This window comes from Thunnus thynnus, chromosome 23, assembly GCF_963924715.1.
Source record: "Thunnus thynnus chromosome 23, fThuThy2.1, whole genome shotgun sequence".
Lineage (NCBI taxonomy): Eukaryota > Metazoa > Chordata > Actinopteri > Scombriformes > Scombridae > Thunnus > Thunnus thynnus.
The window spans coordinates 17,219,935-17,245,390 of NC_089539.1; the positions used below are offsets into that span (position 1 = coordinate 17,219,935).

General features: G+C 41.1%; 1 protein-coding gene and 1 long non-coding RNA gene across 7 annotated transcripts in view; one reads left to right on the forward strand and one right to left on the reverse strand.

The window, feature by feature from the left end:
• Window positions 1–25,456, forward strand: part of LOC137175574 (uncharacterized) — a 103,816-nt gene that overhangs the window by 12,794 nt on the left and 65,566 nt on the right. Inside the window, exon 2 of the long non-coding RNA XR_010925642.1 lies at window positions 7,043–7,106. This is a non-coding gene — a long non-coding RNA (uncharacterized lncRNA). The remainder of the gene's footprint in view (window positions 1–7,042; window positions 7,107–25,456) is intronic.
• The window catches only part of anks1b (ankyrin repeat and sterile alpha motif domain containing 1B), a 236,551-nt gene continuing 219,283 nt past the window's right edge, over window positions 8,189–25,456 (reverse strand). For 4 of the 6 annotated variants that reach the window (XM_067581316.1, XM_067581318.1, XM_067581319.1 and 1 more), the window contains 6 exons: window positions 21,756–21,827; window positions 19,673–19,759; window positions 17,778–17,915; window positions 17,509–17,676; window positions 10,765–10,856; window positions 8,189–9,576 (listed from right to left, as the gene is read on the reverse strand). In XM_067581316.1, coding sequence (XP_067437417.1) covers window positions 9,528–9,576; window positions 10,765–10,856; window positions 17,509–17,676; window positions 17,778–17,915; window positions 19,673–19,759; window positions 21,756–21,827 — 606 coding nt within the window. In that variant the 3' untranslated portion in view covers window positions 8,189–9,527. Of the gene's footprint in view, window positions 9,577–10,764; window positions 10,857–13,907; window positions 14,031–17,508; window positions 17,677–17,777; window positions 17,916–19,672; window positions 19,760–21,755; window positions 21,828–25,456 lie in introns of all 6 variants that reach the window. The other 2 variants (XM_067581321.1, XM_067581317.1) reach the window with 2 other exon arrangements.

Consider the following 25,456-nt stretch of genomic DNA (forward strand, 5'->3'; position numbering starts at 1 on the left):
ATGAAATCAAAACGTAGGAGTTTGTCCAAAACACAATAAATCACCTAACATCACCATCACAAGAGCAGATAGTTGGTCATTTTTAACATGGCTTTGTAAGGAAGCCATTATCGTATTTACTTGTGCCAGCGCTCTCGGACCATTTAGCATTAAACATTGGTTGTCCCAAACAATTAGCGCTGCAGCCGCTGAGCTCAAATGAAGGCAGACAGATCTGGAGCAGAGTGACTGGAGCAGGCTGATGAGCTGTGTGGGCTTGTAGTCTGTCTAGCCTCAGGAAGCTTCTGTCTCTGCGTTCGTGCAGTTTATCTCCTCATCTTAAAGTGTGCTTTTTTTAAAAAAAAAAAAAAAAAAGAACATTTGTTCACTCATTTGTAGCCTCGCTAAAAACAGCGACATGTACACAGCTACTAGACCCCACGCTGGTTTCGACTACGAGGATTAAGATGAAATGGAAAGTCGGCGATAGTTCCTCACTCCTCTTGTCGTGAGATTTAACCATTTATGACAACAGATGGCTTAATTTGGCTTAATGGCTCTGTTCTAAGGAGCTCCTCTCCGCCTATTCAAGCAAGATCACTCAAGAAAGGATGTTCTTTAAATAGAGTGGCTTAATATGTCAATAAGTTTGAATATACAGCATAGGCGCCGCTGTAGACGGCTGACTGTGGTTTGCAAGCATGACGGTGTCCTGCCTGAACAGACGCTAGACGCTGGTTAGCGGTGAAATCAGTGTTTGATTGCCTCTACGAAAACAACAATCAAGCGAATCAGTGGAGGGTTAAGACACACTCCTTTGCATTTTAGCAGAAAATGGGGGTTTTTGTCAAGAACCCCATGAAGCCCTGCTGGATTTGATCTCTTTTAAAGGATAGGTTTGGATTTTTTTCAAATGTATCTTTCTTAACACTCACATGACCACTGTTACTTTATAGCCCGACCAGTACAGTACATTTATTTATTAACAATTGGGGCTTGGAAATGTACTGGCCAGGATGTTTTACAGTTGAAAATAAACTTGTCACCACTCTCTGGTGGACAAACTACACTCTAACAGTTTCAAAACATATGGTAACATATAGTACGTCGTTTTTTGTACATCAGTGTCTTTTCATTTCATGAACTCTTTGAAGCTAAAACGAAGGTCCAGCAGTCTCAGTCGGCCAGATCAAATGAGTATCTTTGTCCCGGCGGTCGCATGTAGGTTTATTGGCAGCGTTTCGTCCTGGCAACAAACCTTCATGCAGATACCAGGACGTAACCCTCCGCTGCAGCCCAGCAAGGAAGCACTGTCTGCGGAGAGACGGAGTGGAAACCCAGTCCATTTAACTAGCTCAGACTGGTGAAGCCTCACATTAACTTTGGCTGAACCGTAGGATACATTTTTACACAAAATGAGGACTGTAGCTGCTCCACGAAGAGATAGATTCACAGTCAGTACGGACATGAGGAATACAGCAACATAGCTACAAAAAAATAGACTTGAGTACAGATTTGTTGCTGAATTAAGCAGGATTTAATAGCTCTCTTATAAGTGGTGAAGTTTGTAGCAAATCTCAGAAAAACATCCTGATACAACCTCTAATTTGGATAATTGTTGCTAAATTAACTATTAAACTATCCTCACTTTGTTTTTGATTACCTGAAACTCTGTCGACGTTCCTTTATGGACTGACATGGCATTATTATTTACCAATTTAATAATTTTTTATACCAAATAATACTATAGGATAACAGATGGCTGGGATGTTGGGTAAAAGATGATGGTAAGAGCATCCTTTTCTTGATGGTGTGCTTATTTTATGCACTTAAACAGAAAGTTTGTACTTTGCGTTTCAGTTTATAATCTCTCGTTGTGATATCAGCATTTCACGTGGCTCATTATGGGATTTTATTTATTAGTTTCTTTATTTTACAGACAACACAGGTAAACATCATCACAGGAAAAAAAAAAAGAAATGCAACAAATGATTACAGGATAATCAACAACAAGTGGAGAGTGTTAGTAGTTAGATGTCGCAGCTTCACTTTGTGATTAAGGCTGAAAAGATGAGCGGTTTCTTATATAAACATTTCACAGCACAGCTTAAGCTTCTCCTCTTCCCTCGGTATTAACACCTGATCTCATGTTTTTCTTAATTCTTCATTGCGTAAAAAGATAAGTTTGTGATCTGCGCTATGCTGATTCTTGTGTACCAGAAAGGTGACATAAGCAGCTTTACGTGACGGCTTGGCTTCACCGCCGTCATGTTTGTTGACAGCTGGGAGACGACTCGCTAAGAGCCTGCAGCGTCGTCTCAGCTTTTGGGTGTTTTGGGAGCAGACGTCAAACTCAGCTCAGAGATGTCGGGGCGGTGGGGGGGACCAGGACAGCAAGCGAGAGCCAGTCAGCTCTTATCGCTGTCACGCCAGTTGTAGTTTTTGTGTTCTCCGGGGGGTAGATCGACATACAGCTCTCCCCACATGCTTTAACACTTCTTACACTACTTATATGAAACGTTTGCATTCTGCTTTCAGCTGCACAAAATGTTCAACTTGTCGTTATGTAAAATACTTCCTCTGAGCCTTTTGCTGCGCTGTCAAATCTCATTTTGCTGCAGCACTTAACCTACATGCTTATCCTCTGTCCATTTGGCACTTTAAGCAGACCGGAGCAAAACAAACATAGATTTAAATTCTGTTTGAAGCAGGCTTTCTAAACAAAATGTGCAGATTCAGTGAATGCAAACTTGACGCACATCTGAGGTGATCTTCTGTCCCCACCACCACCACCACCACCCAACCTCAGGGCCACATTCCAACTCTATTTTGACAAATTCTCCTTGGTTTGAACTCCATCCAGAAGCCACTGTCGCTGTTATGTAAACCCTCAGAGCTATGTTGCTGTTGCTATGGTTGTAGTCCACGCAGGGGTGGGACTGGGCCATTTCCTGTAGGTAAATGGGTTGAAATCAGGATGCACAGTGATGGAAATGTGTTTTCCAGACCACACTGGCCCTATTTCTCACTACCTGTGAAAACAGCAGCAGCAGCAGCAGCAGCAGCACTCCACGGGTGTGTTTGTGAATGTTTTCTCTTGGAGGACAGCGCAGGATTATTTTGTCCAAGTTGTTTCTTTGTACCCCCACAGAGATAAAGTCTGCCATAGTCCACCGTGAACGTGTATGCTCCAGTGCTTTGTGTGTATAACATGGAGGAGAGCCTTTTTATTTTTTTGGCCAGCTCTCCTCACCGTGTCCAGCTTTATCAGGGTTGTACATCGCGAGCCGAGCACAGCAGGGCGTGTATCTGTGTGTGTGTGTTTGTGTGTGTGTTACCTTTTGTTCAAGTCTTTTGCAGAGGGAGTTTATTCCACTATCAACCACTTTCCCAGCAAGTCAGTCTCCATGTTGGGACTATTTCAGTACATTATGATAATGTGAGCGTCGCTGCACCACAACTACCAGGTGCAAAAAAAAAGAAAAAAAGCGTTTTGTGTTCAGCCAGTCATTTACCAAATGCAGCAAATTGTCTTTATGTAAAATAGTTTCTCAGTGCAGATCTACCCATTTCTCAGCCTGTGGATACTTGGCCCTCTCTGCGTATTAGAGGCATATTACAGTGGATTTGGCTGTGTGCACATGATAAACAGTGCGGATCTGAATTTGAATTTGATCAGAGCCCTGCTGATTTTTCATCCCATTGGGTTCATTAGTCAGTAGCTCTCTGGTTGAAGTTGTCCCTATTGAATGAAAGCCAGAATATGACTGTGATTATTACATGAACAGTTTTTACATAGTCATCTCATTTACTTGACGGCCGTGGGCAGTACACACCATCTGGAAGTTGAGCCATATCCCACAATCTGACACAGACGGTGAAACAAAGCGTGTACTCTTCCTGTCTTACACTTCACTGCAGACAGCGCAAGAAATTAGCATCTTTTTAATGAACAATCATCTCACTATTATCGGTATTGTGTTTCCCACACCGAGGAAACTCTGCAGCGCTTCTCTATCTTCATTACTATTTCCTCATCGTCGCTTTCTGTGCTCAGTTAAGTCCTGCTCCTGCACCTCTGCCAGCAGTAGAAATAACAGTCGAGCTGTAGGAGATTTGGAAAAGCCTAAATAGAGCAGCCACTGCACCACTCTCCACTGCTGGTCTAATCTTCCAGAAATGTCTTGAATTACCTCCTACTCTCATCCCGCAGTGGTCTGCTCTTACAAACAATAAAATGTTTTGTCAGTTTTTCAACAGAATGCACCAAATTGCAGATTGGCAGTAAATCTTCAGCGGACCAGTGTGTGCCGCAGCAGCCTCGGCCCGGTCTCCTCCGCGCTCAGAAAACAAGCCCAGCGGTCTCTGCTATTGGCTGCAGATTGTAACTGTCCAATCTGCAAACAAGACTGCCAGCCTATTTATTCTGCAGTTTATAGCTCATGACAAATGCTTGTTCAGCCTTTTAGAGGCTCACTGTGAATGTCAGTCCAGTGTGGTTTAATACACTCAACCTTAAGGGCCATCTTCACCTCCACCTTTTTTAAAAATAATGATTCTTTATAAGGCTTGGTGGTGATGGTGTGTAAAAGCACCACCAGTTGTGTAAATATTGCTATGACAGAAGGGTTATAGCAGAGAATAAACACAGCAAAAATGTGTTTACCCAAAGATATCAAGTTTACTATCATAGAAAACTAAAGAAACCAGAATATAAATGTTTAAGAAACTAGTCGGTGATTAATTTTCTGTCAGCCGATGCGACTGATCGTTGCAGCTCTAATGTCCTATTACTCATATTTCTGAGCACACATGAACCTTTTATGTCACAGATCCACATTGTGCAATAGCATCATAGTAAATGACATTGAACTAATTGAACTCATATTAATATAGTGCACAGTTTTAAGGCAAAACAAAAGCGAATCCTTGTCCCAACGTTCAAATTATGGTCACTGTTTGACAAGAGTAGATTATAACAGTTATAATAATTTGATAACTAATCACAATAAAACTACTGTCTGCATGTGATGCCACTGACATTTTTAATGTGCATTATTTGTTATAAACTTAGTATAAGGGCTGGGTGATATGACCAAAATTTCATATCCTGATATAGGTCATTTCTTATCCTGATAACGATACCGATCCTGATATATATCCCCATAAGAGTGTGATTTGCGTCACAACGATATAAACAATAGAGCATAGAATGAAACGATTTTTCTCACATCACACGATATATATTACATCATATTGCACAGCCCTACTTAGTGTAGCAGGTGGATCATTCAAACAGTCCTTGTTGACCTGAGGATATTCTCACCTTTACCTCTTGCCACCTTACAGCAGATCCTTTTTAAAGCTGTAACAGTGAACTGCGCCCGCTTAATTTTCCCGGCTGAAAGTTCTGCCACTCAAAACCAAGGCGAGCCATGTGGTGAGAACAGCCAGAGGCTCCCAAACCTTGCCAGCCTCTTCATGTTTGTTTAATTAAAGCCCTCGTCGCTAAGCTTTGTTTGCTAGATTTTTATGGCGTAAACAGTTGGCTCATGTTTGTTAATGACTGATTAAATGTTCATATGTGAGCTTTCATCTCAAGTTTAAATTCATTTAACATTTCATTCATAAATTTATGCACATGTAAATTTGTGTCGCACCTTTCATTCATTTCAAGCCTGTGATGTAGCGTCTTATTTACTTCTACATGAAGGAGAGACAAGTGGCATCTCAGATGACATGCTAAGAGCACTGCCAGCATGGTTGCCTGTTAGATAAATAACAGAACTGTCTGGAGGCACAAAAGCTGTCTGAAATTATGTGCAAGAAGTTTAATATCTGGCCCAGGGTCTTTGCCTCGTTGTCACTATCTATCTACCTCCCATTTAGTGCTTGTAAATCCAGAAAAATGCAAGTAAAACATTCTCAATCAGTGAGTCTAATGAGGAAACAGACTATACTGTGTAGTCTTTTAACTAACCAGTCTTGTTAGCATTAATTTGACAACCTGTTTTTATAACTTTGGATATATGTAGCCTATGTAATATTTTGATATGTGTACTCTGCTTTGTATTTATTCCTATGAAATGTGCGTGTCTGCAGGGTTGTTGGTCCATTTGTAGTGGAGATGACAGGTTTTGCTCTGTGTTTTATTGTTTCTGTTCACCTGCCCAGCGACTACAGATTAGAAATTAGCTAGTAGCTAAATCTGGTACAAAGCATCCTTTCTATTTGTTTGAGATTAATGTATTTTGTACATGGTCCCTGATATAAATAAATGTAATAAACTAAACCAAGTCTTGAGAAGGTTTTACCACCTATCCGATCAATTTTAAGCAGTTCTTTATCTGTCTTCATCTGTTGGTTTATTTGTGCAGTTTTTAAGAGACACAAGGTAGATAGATGACCAGACGACAGAGAGAGCAACTCGAATATCAGTCCTATCGAATTGTGGCTGAAGTTATCAGAGAGTCTCGGGAGGATTTTCAGCACTGTATCCATCTGGAATCCAAAATCCCTCTTCACTTTTATCAGCGGCAGAATCGCTTGAGCCATTGTTTCCCTGTGGAGATATTGTAGATACTTACCTTGGGAGTTGTGCACCACTCAGATTTCACACCTCGCTCCCATGCCCGATGTTCAGTCAGTGTTAACTTTGACCTTAATTGTTGTGACATTTCAACGTGCAACCAATGACACGACAGCGGTTTGTGACATAAGCTTAACGCGACCAGTGATGTCAGTTGATCATCAGGTTTTTTTTCTGTCTTCTTCTGCATAGATAGTGGATAATTGCCAGTGGGTTCTTTTGTGTTTAACTGAAATGCATAATTCATATGAATCAGTGTTTTGGCATTCAAAACTGGCATGCAGCTTTCCTGCTACAAAGCACTAGTTGGAGATGTGAATGTGCTCTATACTCTGCACCCCACTTTGCTGTAAGCATAGAGTGCCCAAAGGCATTGGGATAAAGATGAGAGCAATTCTTTAACATTATGTTCTCTATCACTTTGAATCTTCTTTACAGGATTATTAATCATGCTGTGTTTGTCTCTCTGTTAAGGTGCTGGAGGAGCATGAGCACTGAAGTGCATGCCATCACAACCAGGTGTCACATCCAACACGAGGTACGAGACTCGACCTGATACTACTGTCAGTTTGACGTCAGATGGCTTGGATGGAGGAAACGTTTATGGATTTGAGGTTTACCTGAGATGTTGACAGATTTGGTAGAATTATCTGTGTTTAAGAACACCTCGCAAGAACAAGTTCAGGGTTCAGTGTAACAGCTGGCGAAGCTGTTAGAAATCAAACAACGGATGTCATCTAACTTGAGAGAAACAAACTCAGTGATCTCACTTTGAACTTAAGTAGTTCCACAATTTCACAAAACCCTTTTATTAGAAATCTCGGTGGCCTATTTGATCCTAATCTCTCTTTTGGAAAACATATCAATGATATTACAAACGCTGCATATTTCCATTTACGAAATATTGCCAAGATTGGTCCCATTCTTTCCATGGTTGATCCTGAAACACTTGTTCATGCATTTGTTTCATATAGGCTTGACTATTATAATACTCTTTCTCTGGCTTACTTAAAAAAAACTATTAACAGATTACAACATGTACAAAATACTGCTGCTAGAATATTAACCAAGACTAGAAAATTTAATCATATTACCCCTGTTCTTATTTCATTACTTTGGCTCTCTGTACATGTTAGATCAGACTTCAAGATTCTACTTTTAACTTATAAAATATTAATGGACTTGCACCATCCTATTTATCACCCCTAGTCATACCTGCTAGGACTCTGATCACAAAATGCCGGTCCTGACTATTCCAAAAATGAATAAAACATCAGTAGGTGGCAAGGCCTTCTCTTACTGAGCTCCTCTTCCTCTCCAAATCCAAAGTAGCTCAGTCGACTCTTTCAAAAATAACTCAAAACACATTTATTCTCATCAGCCTTCAACCTCACTTAGTCTGCTCTAAGTACTAAATCACAGTTATCCAGCTTATATTCAGTTCTATGTGCGCATAGTTATGTATATGTGAGTTTTCATCTGTATCCAGGTATGAATGTACAGGAGTTTTATGTGCATATTGTTTATGTTTTTATAAATTTTGCTAATGTTGCTCAAAAGACCTCTTATGTAGTGTTTGAGAAAAGGAAAGAAGTTATGACACTTTATCTCAAGGATGAGTAATGGTTGTACAAGTCATATTTTATTCCATGTGCTTTACAAGGATATAAATAATGGCCAAAATTACAAAAATCAGTGTGCTGGAAGTCCAAGCCTATGTACAAGTTGGTCAGCAGTGATGTCACCAAATAACCCATTTCAGTTTTCACTCAAAATACAATCTCTACAATCTACCACTTAGTTTTTTTTCATCTTCAACCTTTATTTTGGTACCTTCTTTCCAGTGCCACGTACTGCAAATCCTTTATTCTTTTTTTTTCTCTTTTACATTACATGTATGAACAATGAGTTGGCAAAATATCTATGTACATTTTATAACTGGATAACTTCTCATCCAAATAATACAGTAATACTGCGTTTAAAATAGTACATCTGCTAGATAAGAGTAGAGCCCCATGAGAAATGATGGAGGGTTGACCTGACAAGAGTTAGCTAGCCACCTGCAACATTCACTCCCTGTGTACATGTATGATAATGTTTTTTAGATTTTTTTTTTTTAAAGGATGGCCATCATTCTCAAGCCCAAGGTTTTCATCTCAGCATATTATAGAAAAATAATGTAACATTAAGACAACAGTAGACAAGAATTGCACAAGAATAATCATAATCATCATGGTAATATAATACTCTCATATTAAACATTAAAATGTCGGGCAATACGAATAGAATACTTTTTTTTTTTTTTCTTTTTTAAACGCCAGATGCTGTTTTGTTTTTGTAGGTTTGCTATCTGCTGCGTCTCATCAGGACACACCTGTTGCATCTTGAGCGTGTTGCAGTTAGTCCAATCACATTTACACGCTTGTGCATATATCTCTATTATTTTCTGACCTTTTTAAAGAAAATAAAAAATAAACAAGATCCAGCCAGACGTCCTCGAACCCATCCCCATTCCAACACTGACACATGCCCAGTGGTGCCTTTTAGCGAGCACATATAGTCCGTTACCTTTACTCACAGTCTCCATGGAGATGCTGTGACCTCCCAAAAAGTTCAAAGGTCATGCCATCCCAGTTGGGCGCATAAAACAGATCCTACTGTAGTTGCAGAAAGTTGAGGCTGCTTTTAAACAAGTGTACATTCAGAGCAGACCGTCGTCTGTCGCGATGCAGTCCTGCTATAGTGTGTGTGTGTGTGTGTGTGTGTGTGCTGTGTAAGTGTCTATTGGTCCAATTTTTTACTGTGTCAAGCATGTAGATGAATGATGTCAAAATTTTGTAGTCAACCTTAAACACTGTGGAGTAGCATCCATGTTTGTAGTCCTTTGAAAAGTAAGCAAGAGGGTCCATTGTAGTCCTTTTTGCATTGTATGTGTGACAAGGTCCGTGTTTAGGGCTGGCTACATTCTTTGTATTCCACAGTAATAGACATGAGCGTCCGGCATTGCCCTGCAAATGAGATGACATCACTTATCGAGAGAGCCCTCACACCCCGCCTCTCCACCGGCCCCCCTGCTCAGCAAATCCAAAATGGCCACCATGCGTCTCACAAGCCACATGCTAAACCTTTTACATATAAGATTTTTTTTTTTTTTCCTTCCCCCAAATAAAATAAGGTTTATGGCCAGGAAAAAAAATCCATGTGGTTAAAATAATTAACGTATACACACACACGTGCTGAAAAAGATGCTATAAAAGCCAAAAAAAAAAATCTTCCTGTGTCACAGGTCAAGTTTAAAATATTGTTTGTCAAAGAAATTCACAAGTTTGCTATTATTTCCAAAAAAATAATCTAATATAAAGAATCAAAAAGTTGAAATACATTCTAGTAGCCTGCTGGATGAACCAGTTTGAGTCAAAGTCAGACTGTGCTACATCACCTCTCCTGTAGTTCTGCTCTCCTCTATGATTAAAAAAAAATGTTTAAGAAGTCTGAACTTTCCTCCAGTTGTTTAGACAACAGCCCTCCTCATTGTCAGCTCCCACAACGGGCTCAACAGACAGCTAAAACACTGTTACAGCTCTTAGCAGTATTCTTGGTTTCAAATCTCATTCAAGTTGTCAGGGGCAATTGGACAAAGGGGCTGAAATGAAAAGAAAAGCGAGGGATGGAGGCAGGAGGAGAGAGACAAAGCCAAACGGTTGCACCCATCAACAAGGGGGGGAAAAAAAAAAGAAAAACAAGAAGCTGGAAGCAGAACAACCGACTGGTTGACTGCTGACTGACCGACAAACAGGAAGTGGAAAAACGGAGCTGACCATTCCCCCTACAGGTGGAGACAGAGAAGTGCACCACAGCCCTGGGTTCAAAGGTCATGCGCCAGCCCTGCAGGCAGGAGAATGTTGCCAGGGCCAAAGAGGGGGAGAGCAGAAACAAAAAAGAGAGAAGAAGAGACAAGGAGAAAGAAGAGAGAGACAGCGCAGCGCCAAACGTCATCATGCAGTGGACAGGCTCGGCTAACGGGGGCGGGGCGGGATGTTTTGTTTTTTTATTTTTCAGCCGGTGAGGTGACGCGGCGGCGTGCGTCGCTCGTGCCCAACTCCGGGGCGGGGCCCTGGTACAGGGCAACCTCTGAAAGGCACACACACACAGGAGTGGACAAGGCGGGTGTATGTTAGAAAATAGTGGTCTCGTACTTGGTGTTGACTCCTCTCTTGGCCTCCTGACCCGGTTCCACAATCCACGGCACGTTGGCGTGGCCCTTCTGGTCCATGGACGGCTGCTCCATCTGACGCAGAAAGAGAGAGAGAGCAGAGACAGAAAGAAAAGCAGAGAGAGAGAGGTAGGCAGGGTCAAGTGATTTTCAATGAGCTGCATATTCTCAATTTTGAAAATAGTACATTACTAAATTGATTTTGTTCTATTGGTATGCATGTTTTCAAACCAAACAATTCATCAACATGATGGAGTCTGAACGCAAACTGCTGTTTCCAGGTATTGAAAATCGACATTTTGCACACTGTTGGATCAATTTTCTGATAGAATTTCATGCTAATAAAGTCAGTGAAAAACAAGAAAGAGATATGGCGGAATGAATGAGATTGTGGTGGAGAATGTACCGCATACGGAGTAATGAATGTAATTGAAAATAAATGGATATGTGAGAGAGAGAGAGAGAGAGAGAGAGATGATTTTTGACAGATGAGAAAGCAGAAACGAGAACACGGACAGAAGCTCAGAGTCTGACATATAAAAACAAGCTCCTGCTGCTCCGGTTCCATTGCAATTATAGGCTGCATTTACAGCAATGCAGCTCCTGTACATCCTGGCAGTTTTGATTGTCAGGGTAGGGGAATTTGTGTCTATTGCTGCCAGTGTGAAGCTATTGTGGCTTCAGAGCTGAGAAACAAACCAAACAAACTACATCGCTCTCAAAAATAACCCCATGGCAACCAATCAAGCGGCTGGGTTTCGTTGCCGAGGGTGCTTTTCCTCTGATCTATTGGTTTATTTTCAGATGATTTGGGGGGGGAGGGGGAGACTCGACACTGAAGAATAAATTTGTCCTAAATTTGTCCTCACACTCGCTCTGTCTGTTCTGTAATTCCAATTATATATCAACAATATATCAAATGCATCTAAATAAACCTTGAAGGTCTACTCCTGTATGTGTCTCAGTGTTGTTGGAGTGAACAAGGTTAATCTCAGAGTTCTGCAATTTGCTAACAGAGTTATGTTTCTCTTATCTTACCACAACACACTGCTACAGCAACAATACTGAAAGTAACTATAATAATAATCCAGTTCTCTATCCTCTCTCTCTCACACACACACACACACACACACACACACACACACACACTCGGACAACCCCAGCAAAACCTTACAATCTTGTTATGGGGTTACAGGATTACGGACAAACACACTCTTAATCTTGCAACACCACAACACCATCATGCTTAAAGGGAAAATTCACCACTGTGAATATGACGACTTCTTAAAACTAGGTCTCCTTAAGGCTGCGCAATATGACAAATCTCATATCCAGATAAGTAATTTCATATCCTGATAACAATACATACAACGATATAGCACATTTTCTGTAAATTCAATGAATAAATAGTTTCTAGTCCATCCAACAGAGCCGCTGGTTAGCAGAGACAAAGTATTATATCTCTTTGCGGAGGCTTATTTTCATTTAAAACACAACTTTCCTCATTGAGTCTGGATATATCGTACCGGTGTGCAAGGATCATATAACAGACGGCATGCTGGTGTGGATCAGTGCAAACTTTCCCAGAGTTGCACACAAGCCAGAGCTGCCAGTGATGGTGGACAGTCAAAAAACCTTTGCCATTTCATCTCAGCTCGTTTAGGGAAACAATTGTGTATGAAAGGGTGAAAAACTGCAAGCAAACACTGTTTCCTTTAACTTATTTTGCATGACGACGAGGAACTGGGACTGGATTGTGCTCAAGCTGAGTGCAGCCTCAAGTTACGGGCAACACGGTCGCTGTTCTGTATTCAGAGCTGACAAAGTCCGATACAGGTTTACCAAAGCACAGCGAAGTTTGTTGCAGGATGGAGTTTTCAGTTCTGTCTCTATTTTTTCTGACGATCCTCACCGGTCACCGATCGAGGCTGCTGGACTGGAGCTCCGGTGGTCGTTTTCTCCTCCACAATCTGTTGTGTTTGATTCCACAGCACGATACTCGGCCTCACATCATTAAACTAGTTTTCTTCCAAATATGCTGATATCTTAAAGTATTCAATAGTATCATATTTAAGTGTCTGCTTTTCCACTAGCGTAACATGGTAGACGGAGTGTTTTGGCAGAACCACCTTTGACAGACCTTGAAGGCACCACTACATCTAAGGCAGATCTCGGACTTTTACAGGCAAATGAGTGGAGGGAAGTTAAACATTGTTCATTTGCATATACAACCTGCATCACAATGATACAATGCTGGTTGATAATCAGCAAAGTTTCCCTTTAATAAAAAAAACTTGTCCAGAGCGACACCAGGATCAAATTCATCAACCACACAGAATCAAGTCTGCCTTCTTAAAAGGTTTAACATCAGCACCCTGACCGGTCTTCTGCAGGATGGACGGGACATCCAGCGTGTGATTAGTGTTTAGTGAAACTCCAACAACCTCTGTGATCCGAGCCAGCGCCAAATGAATGCACACAGAATGCAACGGGAGTCTGTACCACCGCTTTTTGAACTGAATCATTTCTTGGCACGCTATGTACGCTTTAATAGTCTTCTTTTGATGGCCCTTTTTAAAAAAAAAAAAAAAAAATTCAGCTGTATGAGATGAAGATGTGGATGAGTGAGACAGAGTGTGGATCAGAGCAAAAAGCACAACATTCATAAAAACATTCAATCAGGCATTTAAAGGACTGAGGTGGTTTTCGGGGATTTTTTTATAAACATTTAGTTATTTTGAAGCACTGTTATTGCTTGAAACACTTTTTATTCATACATTTACCATCTCAGATACGAGGCAGCGTATACCCATCCAGGGTTTGAATCGATTCACTGGGCACATAAAATCTGACTGTGGCACTAAAGCGAAGGTCTGTATTCTGCTTTATATTAGCTGTAAAGAAATGAAGTGTGTTGGCTTTGCGAGACCGACTGTTGATATGGAGATAGAAGGAAGTAACTGTGGAGGACTGAGACACACAAACACAGCAGAACACACGGATGCAGAGTCAGTTGAATAAAAGCGACAGAATAAAATGGGAGCACTTACAGATGCCGCTTTCTCCTTGACTAAAAAGGAAAATCATGTGGAAATAAAGGATAAGAGAAGGAAAAGCGTGGAGGACCTGTGACTGAGCTTTGTGAGGAAGATGGAAGAGTCGAGGGGGAGGAAGAGGAGGGTGGAGAGGAGGCCGGTGAGGGGTGTAAATGTGGCCCAGTGACCAGCGGCTGGAAGGGGACATGATGACCTACAGGGGCAGAGGTCATACAAAGGTCAAAGTGCGCCTGCTCAGCAACGCCACCGGACACAACAAAAACAAAGCAGCAAGGCAAAAAAAAAAAAAAAAAACCACAGCGATGGCAGAGTAGCTGCGTGGCAACAGGGAAAGACAACACTCCCAAAACCAAAGCAAAACCATGGCAACAACATGGCAGCAAAGTCATCGCCCTGGCAACAGCTCGGGACAGCAGCATTACTGCATTACAGCAAAACTCAAGCAAGAGTACGCCATGTTACGGCACATTTATAAAGCAGCTCCTGCATGGCAACAACACTCGCAGCGAGATAAATACGGCTCGGCAACTGTACAAAGCATCACTCTGCAAAAAGCATCGTCACAAGCCAGACTCATTTTTTTTTCTCCAAATTGATGAAAAATCCTGCCAATGAAGTGAGAAAGCTTCAAGTTAAGTCTCAATTGAGTTGAGTTTTTAAATAAAGTAGAAATTCAGGTGTAAAAGTTGGCCACCAGAGCTCCTGGAAAGAAATCAGCTGCTTGGAAACAAGCTATTTTCACATCACTGGCAGGCTTTTTTCACTTGTTTTAAGAAAACGGTAAAACTCATCATACAGGGTTAGGGAAATGCATTTCTACGCTTTATTAAAGCTACACTCAGATTACAGTAACATGCCGATGCCGATCAAAGACAACAGAGTCACATCAGACACGGTCACACTCATAAGGGCAAGTTAAGTGGATGTTGAGGGAGATTTACAAGCAGATGTGCTCACATGAGACATACACACACACACACACACACCATAAAGATGATAATGAGAGGGTGTGGAGAAGCAGATATCTGATCTATCTCGGGGGCCAGAGAAACAAAGCAACAGTATTTTAAAGCACAGAGGCTTGGGAGGTGCTGCAAGATGGAGATTACGGCTGGCAGGTGGCGGGAATATTAAGTGAATCCTGCAGTATCTTTGCCCTGCTGCACACCACAAGCCATTAACTACACCACACACACACACACATATATATATATATATTTATATATATGAACACAGGGAAGAAAAAGGCAATTAATGGTTAATGTAACGGTAGCGGAGTCAGCAGATTGAGTCTACACATGCCATCGTCCATCATCTCTGTAGGCACAGACCCCTCCCCACATACACACACACACACACACACACACACACACACACACAGGAGGAGAGAGAACACAAATACTGCACGCGTTCTCTTCCTCCGTCTTTCCTCACCGTCTCACATCTCACTCTAACTTTAGAAAGTGAGACCATTCCTCCGAAGCCACCGCTCCTCTCCTCCAGCACCATCTTTCTTCCATGACTCACAGAAATGTTGGTGGATTTAAATTTGGTCCAGACACACTGATATAGCAGCCACCGTAACTCTACGCCCGGCACTTTAGACACACAAACGCGCTCGCCGATGTGCGGCAGCGGCGGAGGAGGAGGAGGGAAGCGTGCGCGGAGCGGGTTAGCGTGACTATTTTAAAGCTCTCTTTGGGGTTAATGAGAGGTTGACAGGGTCACAAATAGACTTTGTGACACTGTGGTTGGAGGAGGCATGAAGTAAGGCCACACACAATCGCACATGGACACACACAGAAATTCATGATAGAATGTGGGACACGAGTATCTAGTGTCACATGAAGCTGGACTTACCGACTGAAATACAACAACTGTTACGTACTGACCGAATCACAGAGTAATATATGCGAGTGCTAAGGTCACAGATAGGACTATGTGAAGGATAGGAAAATAATCTAAGCAACTAACTATTTTAATAATTGATTTCATCATCATTTAAGGAATTATTTAAGTAATTTTGCAAGCAAAAATGCCAAACATTACCTGGCTGCAGCCTCTAAATTGTGATAATTTGCTGCTTTTCTTTGTCTTACGTGATAGTAAACTGAATATTTGATGGACTGTTGGTTGGACAAAACAAGCAATTTGAAGACTTTAGAAAATTTTTCATAATTTTCAGACATTTTTTTTATAATCAAACACTGAATCATTTAATCTAGAAAATAACCAGAGGAATAATGGATTATCACAATCATTGGTTGCAGACTTTGTCTGTTTCCCAAGTAGCTTAGCCGACGTCTCTAGCTTTCAACACTGCAGCTGAGAGCAGAAACGAGGGAGTAAATACATCCATTACAGTGAGGTTTGCAATTATGTCATTTTGAGACAAGACTATGTTTGTAAAAGTTCCCGGCCTGCCATGTTGTTCTGTTCTCTTGCTCTGTGTACAATGACTCAGCTAAAAAGTCCAATGATTGCCATGACGAGATGACGTCTGAATCCGGGCTCCTCAACTGATGATATGAACCATTTACGCTTGATGTAAGAGGAAGCCCTAACTGGTACTGATTCAACACTATCATATAGTATAGAAAATGCTCATATGATAAGCAGCCCTACATAAAGCAGAGTACTGCACACCAACAAAAAGCATGGGGTAAACACTCTTGATGCTCAGATACATACTCCATAAGAGACCCTCGCACTCTACAGCATTTTGATGAGGCTCTGATGGACTGAAATGTCAATAAATTACTTCTTTGTGCGAGGCTGCAGTATGTAAGAACCTTCCACATGAGGATTCTTTATCTTCTTACATGCAAACACACACACACACACACAGTGAGGCGAGCCAAGCGAGACTCCCCGGAGCCCAATGCAAACAGGCCTCATCAGTCAGCCCAGAAACAGGGAGTTTTTCCTTGCCACCGTCGCCAAATGCTCACTCATAAGGGAATGTTGGGTCTCTGTAAATAATATTGTAAAGGGTACGGTCTAGACCCGCTTTATATGGAAAAAAGTGCCCTGAGATAACTTCTGTTATAATTCGGTGCTTGTATAAATAAATTTGACTTGACTTGTGTAAGAGACTGCAGGGAGAGCAAGACCGAACAGATGCTTAACAGGTCAAATATCCACCCACATCTCCGCACAACCTCCGCTGGGCCGAGAGACTCGAAACACACAGAACACGAGCATTCCAGGATAATACCAGTAAGCCAAACTGGGAGTTCAAACTACATACATGAGCAGGGATGAGAGACTGGGACGGATCAGAGCAGAGGGATGGAAATTATGGACAGATTCCAGTGTAAATGGGACAGAAAGTTAATGGGATGCTGGTGAGATTTGATTAGAAGCGGAGATATAACGGCTAAATTTGAGTTCTAAGTCGAAAGGTGAGAGGTGAAAATCCATCTTAAATCACAAGTTTTCTTTACTAAATCATCCTGTAGTGTGTATCAGTTTTGCAAAGAGCGTCTAAAAGATCCAGTTCATAAAGAAGTCATCACCTTTCAAAAGGTTTCACAGTTTCTTTTCATTTTAAACCAACATTTGTCAAATCCAGATCGTCGAAAACAACCGGAGTTGCTGGTGTTAATTTTCCATTTAGGATGGATTTTTCCTTCAAATGGTTGTGCGGCTGGTGCGGCATTGATGCTTACAGATTTGCGGATGTTGACACGGGGTTTGGGGACAGGTTTGCTGGGCTTGCTGTCGAAGCTCTCAGGCAGCGTGGACGATCCGTGGCCGCTCTTCCTAGCCTGCAGGGCCAGCTGGTAGGCCACCTCGAAGGCTTGGCCGAGTGTCAGGATGATCTCATACGCCAAGTTCTGATAAAAGGGCAAAGACAAACAAGCGTGAGAATATGATGCGATATTACAAGCACGCCGTGTATGATATTCGCTGTTAAATAGAAAGATTCAGCACTGACCACGTCAAAAGCGGTGAAGACATGGCAGTAGTGGTGACTGGACTTGAGGTCTTTGGTGATGTAGGCAAATGTAGACAGATCCTCTGGATCCTGAGCTGCACACGAGATGTTACGGATCTCATGCTCTGCGATGATATTCTGCAGAAAGAGAACAGGAACAAAAGACAGAGAAAAAGAGGAAGAAAGATAAAGAGGTGCAGAGTGAAATGCTTATTTCAAGCAAGACTGTTGATTATCCCCAGTGAGCCACTCTATGGAAAAACAAATCTGATTTATTATTCATCTCATTTCACACATCCCAAAACCATAATAACTGTGGCATAATTTTGGTTTGAGAGTTTTCTGGAGTTGCTGAGTTGGAATTTGTCCTCTGGTAATGTCACTGGAGAACACTCAGACTTTGCGTTAATTAAAGCACATCTCACTGCTGCGAATTGTAGAACATCAAAGCCCCCCAAAAAAAGTTTCAGTGAGGGCTAACATTAGGAAAACATGATTTTTAAGTTGGAAGTTGCTTTGTGCTAAATGTTTTCTTCACACTGAGTTGCAACTACTGGTCTGTTTTTGCTTAAGCTACACCTCCTCTTCAGTGGTAATTACACAGGAACAGATTTAATCATGCAAATCATAATCATGTAAATTGTGAAAAGAGCAAATGCGGTGCAGTGTCTGTTAGAATATATTCAAACAGAATACAAAAAAAAAGAGTTTTTAAGGACAGCAAATCAAAAACTTCACAACAAAATATCGTGGTGAAAAATCAATATGCAGCAGATGATTTCACCAGAGGAAAGAACAAAGAGGACTTACATAACACACAATAGGTGAGGTGCCCATTATGTCATACTGGTCAGTATCGTCTTTGCCTTTTGATTCTACAAAAATAGGCCTATTGATTGCTTTTGTAAGATGAGTGAGAAATCCACTCCCTACACCGGAACAGCAGATAAGTTGAGGACACTTGCAACTTTTGTAAAAAATGTCCCTAAAAGGTGAATCCAGATGATTTCCTTTATTAGTGTGCCTTATCCCTTTAATTGATTCATTACCAATACTATTACTTCTTGTACTGTCAGTGTACATTGTCGGTAGTAGTAACAACAGGATTTGAGGACTTTGAGAAAACAGATGTGAATTTTGCAAAACGGTACGTGTGGAAACATGGCTCCATGGCTGGCAGTAATATTTTAATATAAACAGGTATTAACACTAATAGAATCAGTTCAACTAATTTAAAAGTAGCCATTAGTTATTTGTACTTGTTAATTAAACCCTACAAATACTAGTTTATTCTGGTGTAACTGCAAGGCTACCAATCAGTCTGATGTAATTTGTGGATTTCTGTGACTGTGAGTAATCTTCACAATATTATTGTCGTCCTATTATTGATTATTTAGTGTGAATTATTATTTGGATTGATAAGACAGGTGTGATAATATTGTCTCAATGACAGAAACCCAAACTTATTTACACATGCACAGACATAAAAACAATTTTTTGGTTGAAGTTGGACACGCTGGACAAATGTCACTCAAATGTCACTCCAGATGTTGAAGGAATAAGCTGAGTCACATAAAAACTCCTTATGAGCTCAGGTTAGAGGAGACAAATGTGTAAAAGCACATTTAAAGCAATCCATTAAGGCTTTATTGGACTGAGTTTGTTATTGATCTTTCTTAACATTCAGTTCATCTGTTCCATACTGATTACTGCCCTTTTACACCTTATTGATTTTCACACTGTATGGTTTTAAATCAGTCAGACTGCAGCAGGAGTAGACGTCAGCGCTGCCGTTGCCCGACATCTCTGAATGCCACTCAGGTTCACGTTCAAAAGCGTGACCTTTTACGTGTTATTTACAGTAGGCATCACAGGAAGTGAGCGGCGAGCATTACCTTGTTTGTGGCATCGATGAACTTCACTCCTTTGTAGGAAACAGAGAGCACGATGGTCGGCACTTTCTTCATCTGTTCTGTCGACTTCTTGGAGTGCACGAAACACAAAAGGTAGAGACAGAAAGAAGAGAGAGGCAGCAATGACTGTTGAGGTACTTCATTACGGCATACATCCCTTTTATTGAAAAGTGCACCGCCCTCATTTTTTTGCACTCTTGGACTTTTAACACTCCACGGTTAAAAAAAATTATAATTCGTTCCAGATGAATGAATCGCAGTTGGTAAAGATCACCACTGAATTTAATAATAAGTTTTTATAAAAGACTTAAACCATGTCTGCGAAGCTTTCCTCGGGTCTACAAGTACGTGAGAAAAACAAAACAAAACATGAAAATCCAAACAGAATGAATAAAATCATTGAACAGTAGGTTTCCTCCTTGATTACTAGAATCAATTCAAATGATCTCCAAAGGTCAAAGGTTGTAAGGTGCCTCCATGAAATAACAACCGCTTCTGAATTACATTTCTAAACCCGACTGACTTCAGCGCCGCAAATCCAATAAGTCTATTAGCTTTTAAGCCATATCAGGGCCCCCACTGTATTATCTCTCCTCATGCCTTTTAATTACATGCTGGCATTTAACGTGTTTCAATTACATATATTTAAACTCATTATGCAGTAAGGTGCTGTGGAGAATGGTGTGATTTACAGCGACGTCTGCGTCACCCTCCAAGCTGTCATTCTACCTGCCAAAAAGCTTTAATATATTCAAAGAACTAGACGTGAGATTCAGTCCCTCTCTCTCCTGCTTTTTCTCTGTATCACTTCTTGTCTTTCATCACTTGTCATCTCCTTCTCCCACCATCCACGTTTCTATCACACTCCTTACATCCTTCCTTTCTCTCCTCCTGTCGAATCTCCTCGCAGCTATCTGTTCCATATCTGGTTTCTTTTCTTTGTTCTGTTCTTTCCTCCCCGCTCGCAGCGTGTTGCCGCTGCGGTTCAGCTCTGTCAGGATCAGGTAGTGCCGAAAAGCTGACAAAGGCAGCGCCGCCCGGTTTCGCTGGCAGATACCCAGCTAGAGGCATGTGAAGTTGCGATTTAAACATCCACATGTACCTCCACGGCGGAGGGATGGAGGGACGGATGAAAGGAGGGGATGCTGGGAAGCGATGTACACACGATGCACTTAATTACAACCTCGGCGTACAGCGAAGGTGTGTCAAGCTGAGAGTGGAGAGAAATGAAAAGAAATAAAGATGCCTTCTGATGTGGCGATGAAAATATAAAGACAGAAGAAAAAGGAGGAGGAGGAGAGAGGAGAAACAGAAAGCTTCTCTCATGAATATTAAAATTTATCTTCACACTGCAGCAGCACGGGATGAGAATGAGAGATATGAATTGAGGGCCAGAGGAGAGAGAGGGAGTCAGCGCTACAGGAAAATATGTTAAGAATGAGCACGGAGGAAGAGAAGACATGGATAGCGGGAGACTGCTAACAGCCAGGGAGAAACAGATAAGGAGAGGAAGAGAAAAGGAGTGAGAAGTGAAACTAACAGATAAGGTGATTTGAGGTAAAAAAAAAAAAAAAAAAAAAAGGGGGGATCGTCGGGTATCGAGCCAACCAGGCAAGTATATTAAAAATAAATCCCTCAATACACTTAATCCACCGTCATAATATGTTATGTTTGTTTAAGTTCCAGTGTGAGTGTGAGGGCACTCAGTCTATGAGACTGTGTCCCAGATTTTGTAGAGAATACTTATTAAATTAAAGCCACAGGTGCAGCCACGTGCACTCATGTCGAGTGGTTACACACTAGAAGGGGCTTGGCATGTTATGAGTATAATCAGACTCGACTGGTCTCATTTTAATAGAGCCCAATTAAAAGATAATTATGATTTATTACAACTCGGGTCTTATTTTTGTAGCTTCTTTCACTCATTTTTAGCAATGTAACAGTGTTGCCAGATCTCAGCAGTAAACTTGAGTGAGATTTATAAGTCATAATAAATCAGAATTATCCTTCAAGTCATGTTCATGTTAGCAGCAGCAGTGTAGTAGTGTGTTAGACAGTGCTTTACCCTCATCTTGGCACAAGCGTCTTGTGTGGACTCCGTCCCTCTCAGCTCCTTCACCAGCATGGAGCCCAGGTACTGTGGAGAAGACACAAACACATGCTTTGTAAATACACAACAGGGAATATAGATGGTACATTATGTCACTGCCTGGTTGTGGCTGTACACAATGCTTAACCACAGACAGTGGCGCTGGAGTTTTGAGGTGGGGAGACATCCAGCTTTGGATGATGTAATAGTCATGATGGGACTGACGCTGTTTCAGCCATAACTCTAATGTAGCCTATCTCATCTCGTAAATGGTCATATAGTTTAGTAATTAATGCTACACAACAGCGTTTGCATTGTATAATATTGAGAATATTGAGTTATAACCGACCAGTCTGATGTGAGTAGAGACCTGGTGTCGGTTTCAGCCGATTTAATGAAGCTAAACACAGTAAACGGCCGTGTGTAACGGCGCGGCACTTCTCGCAGGCTACGGATTTATCAACATATCAGTCCTGCTGCCTTCAGACGCTGCAGTGATTTAATGAACTGAAGGTGGAGCTTTTCATACAGTATAAAGCAGCTGTGGACAACAGATACTGTAAGAATCACCCAAATTCATTTACAAACACAATACAGATGCTTTAACTAACTAATTAAAATAACTTATTTATATTTCAAGCATTAATCCGTTATTTACAGCAAGTATTTAGTTGCTCTTGTTGATAAAATCTAAACTAAATGGCAGCGGAGTGACTCGGCTCCAGAATCAGAGGTGGTTCTGAGACGTCTAAGACTCATTTTCCACAAAAAAAACACCAACAACTCAACCAACAACCTCCCGGCAGTTCATAGTGCATGCTGCGCTGGGCACCACAGTACCACAGAGATTGGGCAAAGCAAATTTCAAAGTCAGGAAAATACCAAACTGTACGTGTGCTGCTTGCTTGTATTTGACGGTCAAATTGTTTAAACTCGTCTGAACTGGCAGCCATAATAAGTTACTCATGGTCCTCTGTGTTCTGATCATGATTGGACTCAAAGATCCAACATGATAGAGTGGGCTTAATACCTTTGACGTTATCACTTTATTACCATAACACCTGAAAGTATGGGGACAAAAAGTCTTGTTGACCAAAGCTATTAACCTGCTAATATCTGCCAAACACTCCACTGGGCTCATTGTTGAAAAGCTTGAACCAGGAAATGTTTGTTCGACAAATAAACTCAAAACAAAAAAATCATGGCGACACAGTCCAGCAGCGGGGACAGTCATATTCTAGTTGAATTATATGAAGTATTTGTTTTATCTTACTGAAATAAACTGATAAAAATGTAAAATGTATTCATTTAGTTTACTAATTATAAAATGCATCTGATCCATTATTTATGAAGTTGCTACTAATTTTTATGAAAGCCCTGTTTACATTAAGCTGCACTGACATGGAGATTCATTAAATACACACATACACACACAGTGCATCAACCTTGAGAGGCTCCTGGAGGGACATTAACGCGGGAGTCTGGCAGATCCGTCTGTCTGGACGCCACTTTGCGGTCAGACATTCTGCACACGTAGTATCTGATTTAATAAAGAAGCTACTAATGGTGACAGTGTTTTACAGGGACAATGTTTATGTCGACATTAGAGCACTTAATGGGTGTGACATTTACCACCTTGCGGTGCCCTTCCCACCGATGGAAGGTGCCTTATTTCCAAAAGTGGGCCCCTAACAAGGCTTTTAGTGGATTAGAAGAGAAATATTTACATCTTTTACCTCATCTGTTTGACTCTACAGTAAATTACTCCAAAATACTGAATATCTACCTCACAGGATTTATCATACATTTAATTAGCGATACAGTTGATTGTGGAGGCATAAGAAACTCTTGGGCAAACCATGAGTTATTTTTTTTTAATGTAGCACAGACTGTGTCTCAGTCATATTTTCAGTCTGGTCCTCGGCGGATCACAGAGAGATCGTCTGAGCCTGTTAGTACTTTGTCTTGACTCGAGCTAACGATGTTAAGTCGCTGTTATGGCGGGGTTGCTCGCAGTTATCTTAGAAATTATATTACAGCTGCACACAAGGCCAACTGCTGTCTTGTCCACCATGTCTCCGTGGCAGTTATTGTTGGTGTACACAAACACACAAGCCTTTCATAAGTTCCAAATACGATTCACAGATGTCTGCAAGACTAAGAGTCTGCAGCCATGCCAGAAGCTCTTAGAGGCTTTATTTTGGCACAGTGATGCGAGCAGTTTAACTCTAAGTCATGTGTTATAGGGCTGCAACTGACGGTTATTTTCTCAACTAATCGATTAATGGTTTTGTCTATAAAATGCCTGGAAATAGAGAGAGTTTTTCTAAAAAAAAAAAGCTCCAGGTGTTGTTTTCAAATGTCTTATTTTGTCAGATCAACAGTCCAAAATCCAAAGATACTCAGCTTATTATCATGTATGACAGAAAAGTTTCAAATTCTCACATATGAGGCGCTGCAACAACTAAATATTTGATATTTTTGCTTTAAAAAAAATGGCTTAAACCATTATTTGATTATTAAAATAGTTGCAGATTAATTTTCTCTTTATTGACTTGTTGATTAATTGACTAATAGCAGCTCTAATGTGTTGTTATCTCATTTAATGTCCAGGTTTAAAATGGACAGAAACGTGAATGAAATGATGCTGATTTTTTTTTTTTTTTTTTTTTTACATCAGTCACAAAGGACAACATAAGTTTGAGAATTTTGAAATCTTTTAGACAATTTGGGTGGTAATCGTGCAAAACAGACTGATAACAGTAATACCCGGAAGAATTCAATAATATCTGGTGTATTCAGTGTATCTACAGAAGCTTTTAGATTAATACAGAAGAGATTCAATGTTGAGATAACACTGGCTGTTTACGATGTAGAGCGTAGTAATGATGTTAGACCATCTGGAAATGGATTTGATAATATTCAGATAATACTTTGGAGCTCTGGTTGTAAAGCTGACGTTATGAAGTTAAGATGTCATCTGCTGAAAGTGGAGGAAAGGGGTTTTTGTTTACTCAGAGCCTCGAATGAAAATGAGAACAGCACTGATGCATCCTTTATTTAGCCCGTTTGGCTTTTTACCATCCCTCATTCTCCATTAACATAAACACAAAACACTCTTCTCTTTCTTCTTCTTCTCATCAGTGTCTTATCCATCTAATTTATTCTTATTCACTCTCCATCTCCCTTCAGCTTGCCAATATTCACACTTTGTGCTCTGCCTCCCCCTCTGTTGTGGCTCCTGCTCATTTATCTCACTTTCTCTGCTTTCTGGAGCCAGTTGTCCTGGGACAGCGAAACGTTAGAGATGTTGTCATAAACGGCTCCATGAAAGCACCGCCACGTTTTCCCTCGGCGGCCCACCCGTCGCGCGTCCTCCCCCACCCCCCCATCCGCCCATCCGCCCAAACACGCCACCTGTGTAATTGTACATCTGTCAGAAAACCTAATGGTCCACACTTTCGCTATCAATCTTCTGAGGTGAGAAAACGAAGAAGGGGAGATTTTTAACTTAGGGAAGACATGCTCTCGGGATCTTTTATTCACTGCTCCCGTCTCATCTTCTTGCTTTCATTCATATTTGATTTCAGCGTCACATTTGATTTCCTATATCATCCTATTTGTTCAAACTTGAATTTTCAATCCCTCTCCGACTATCTTTTTCCTCTCCTTATCCC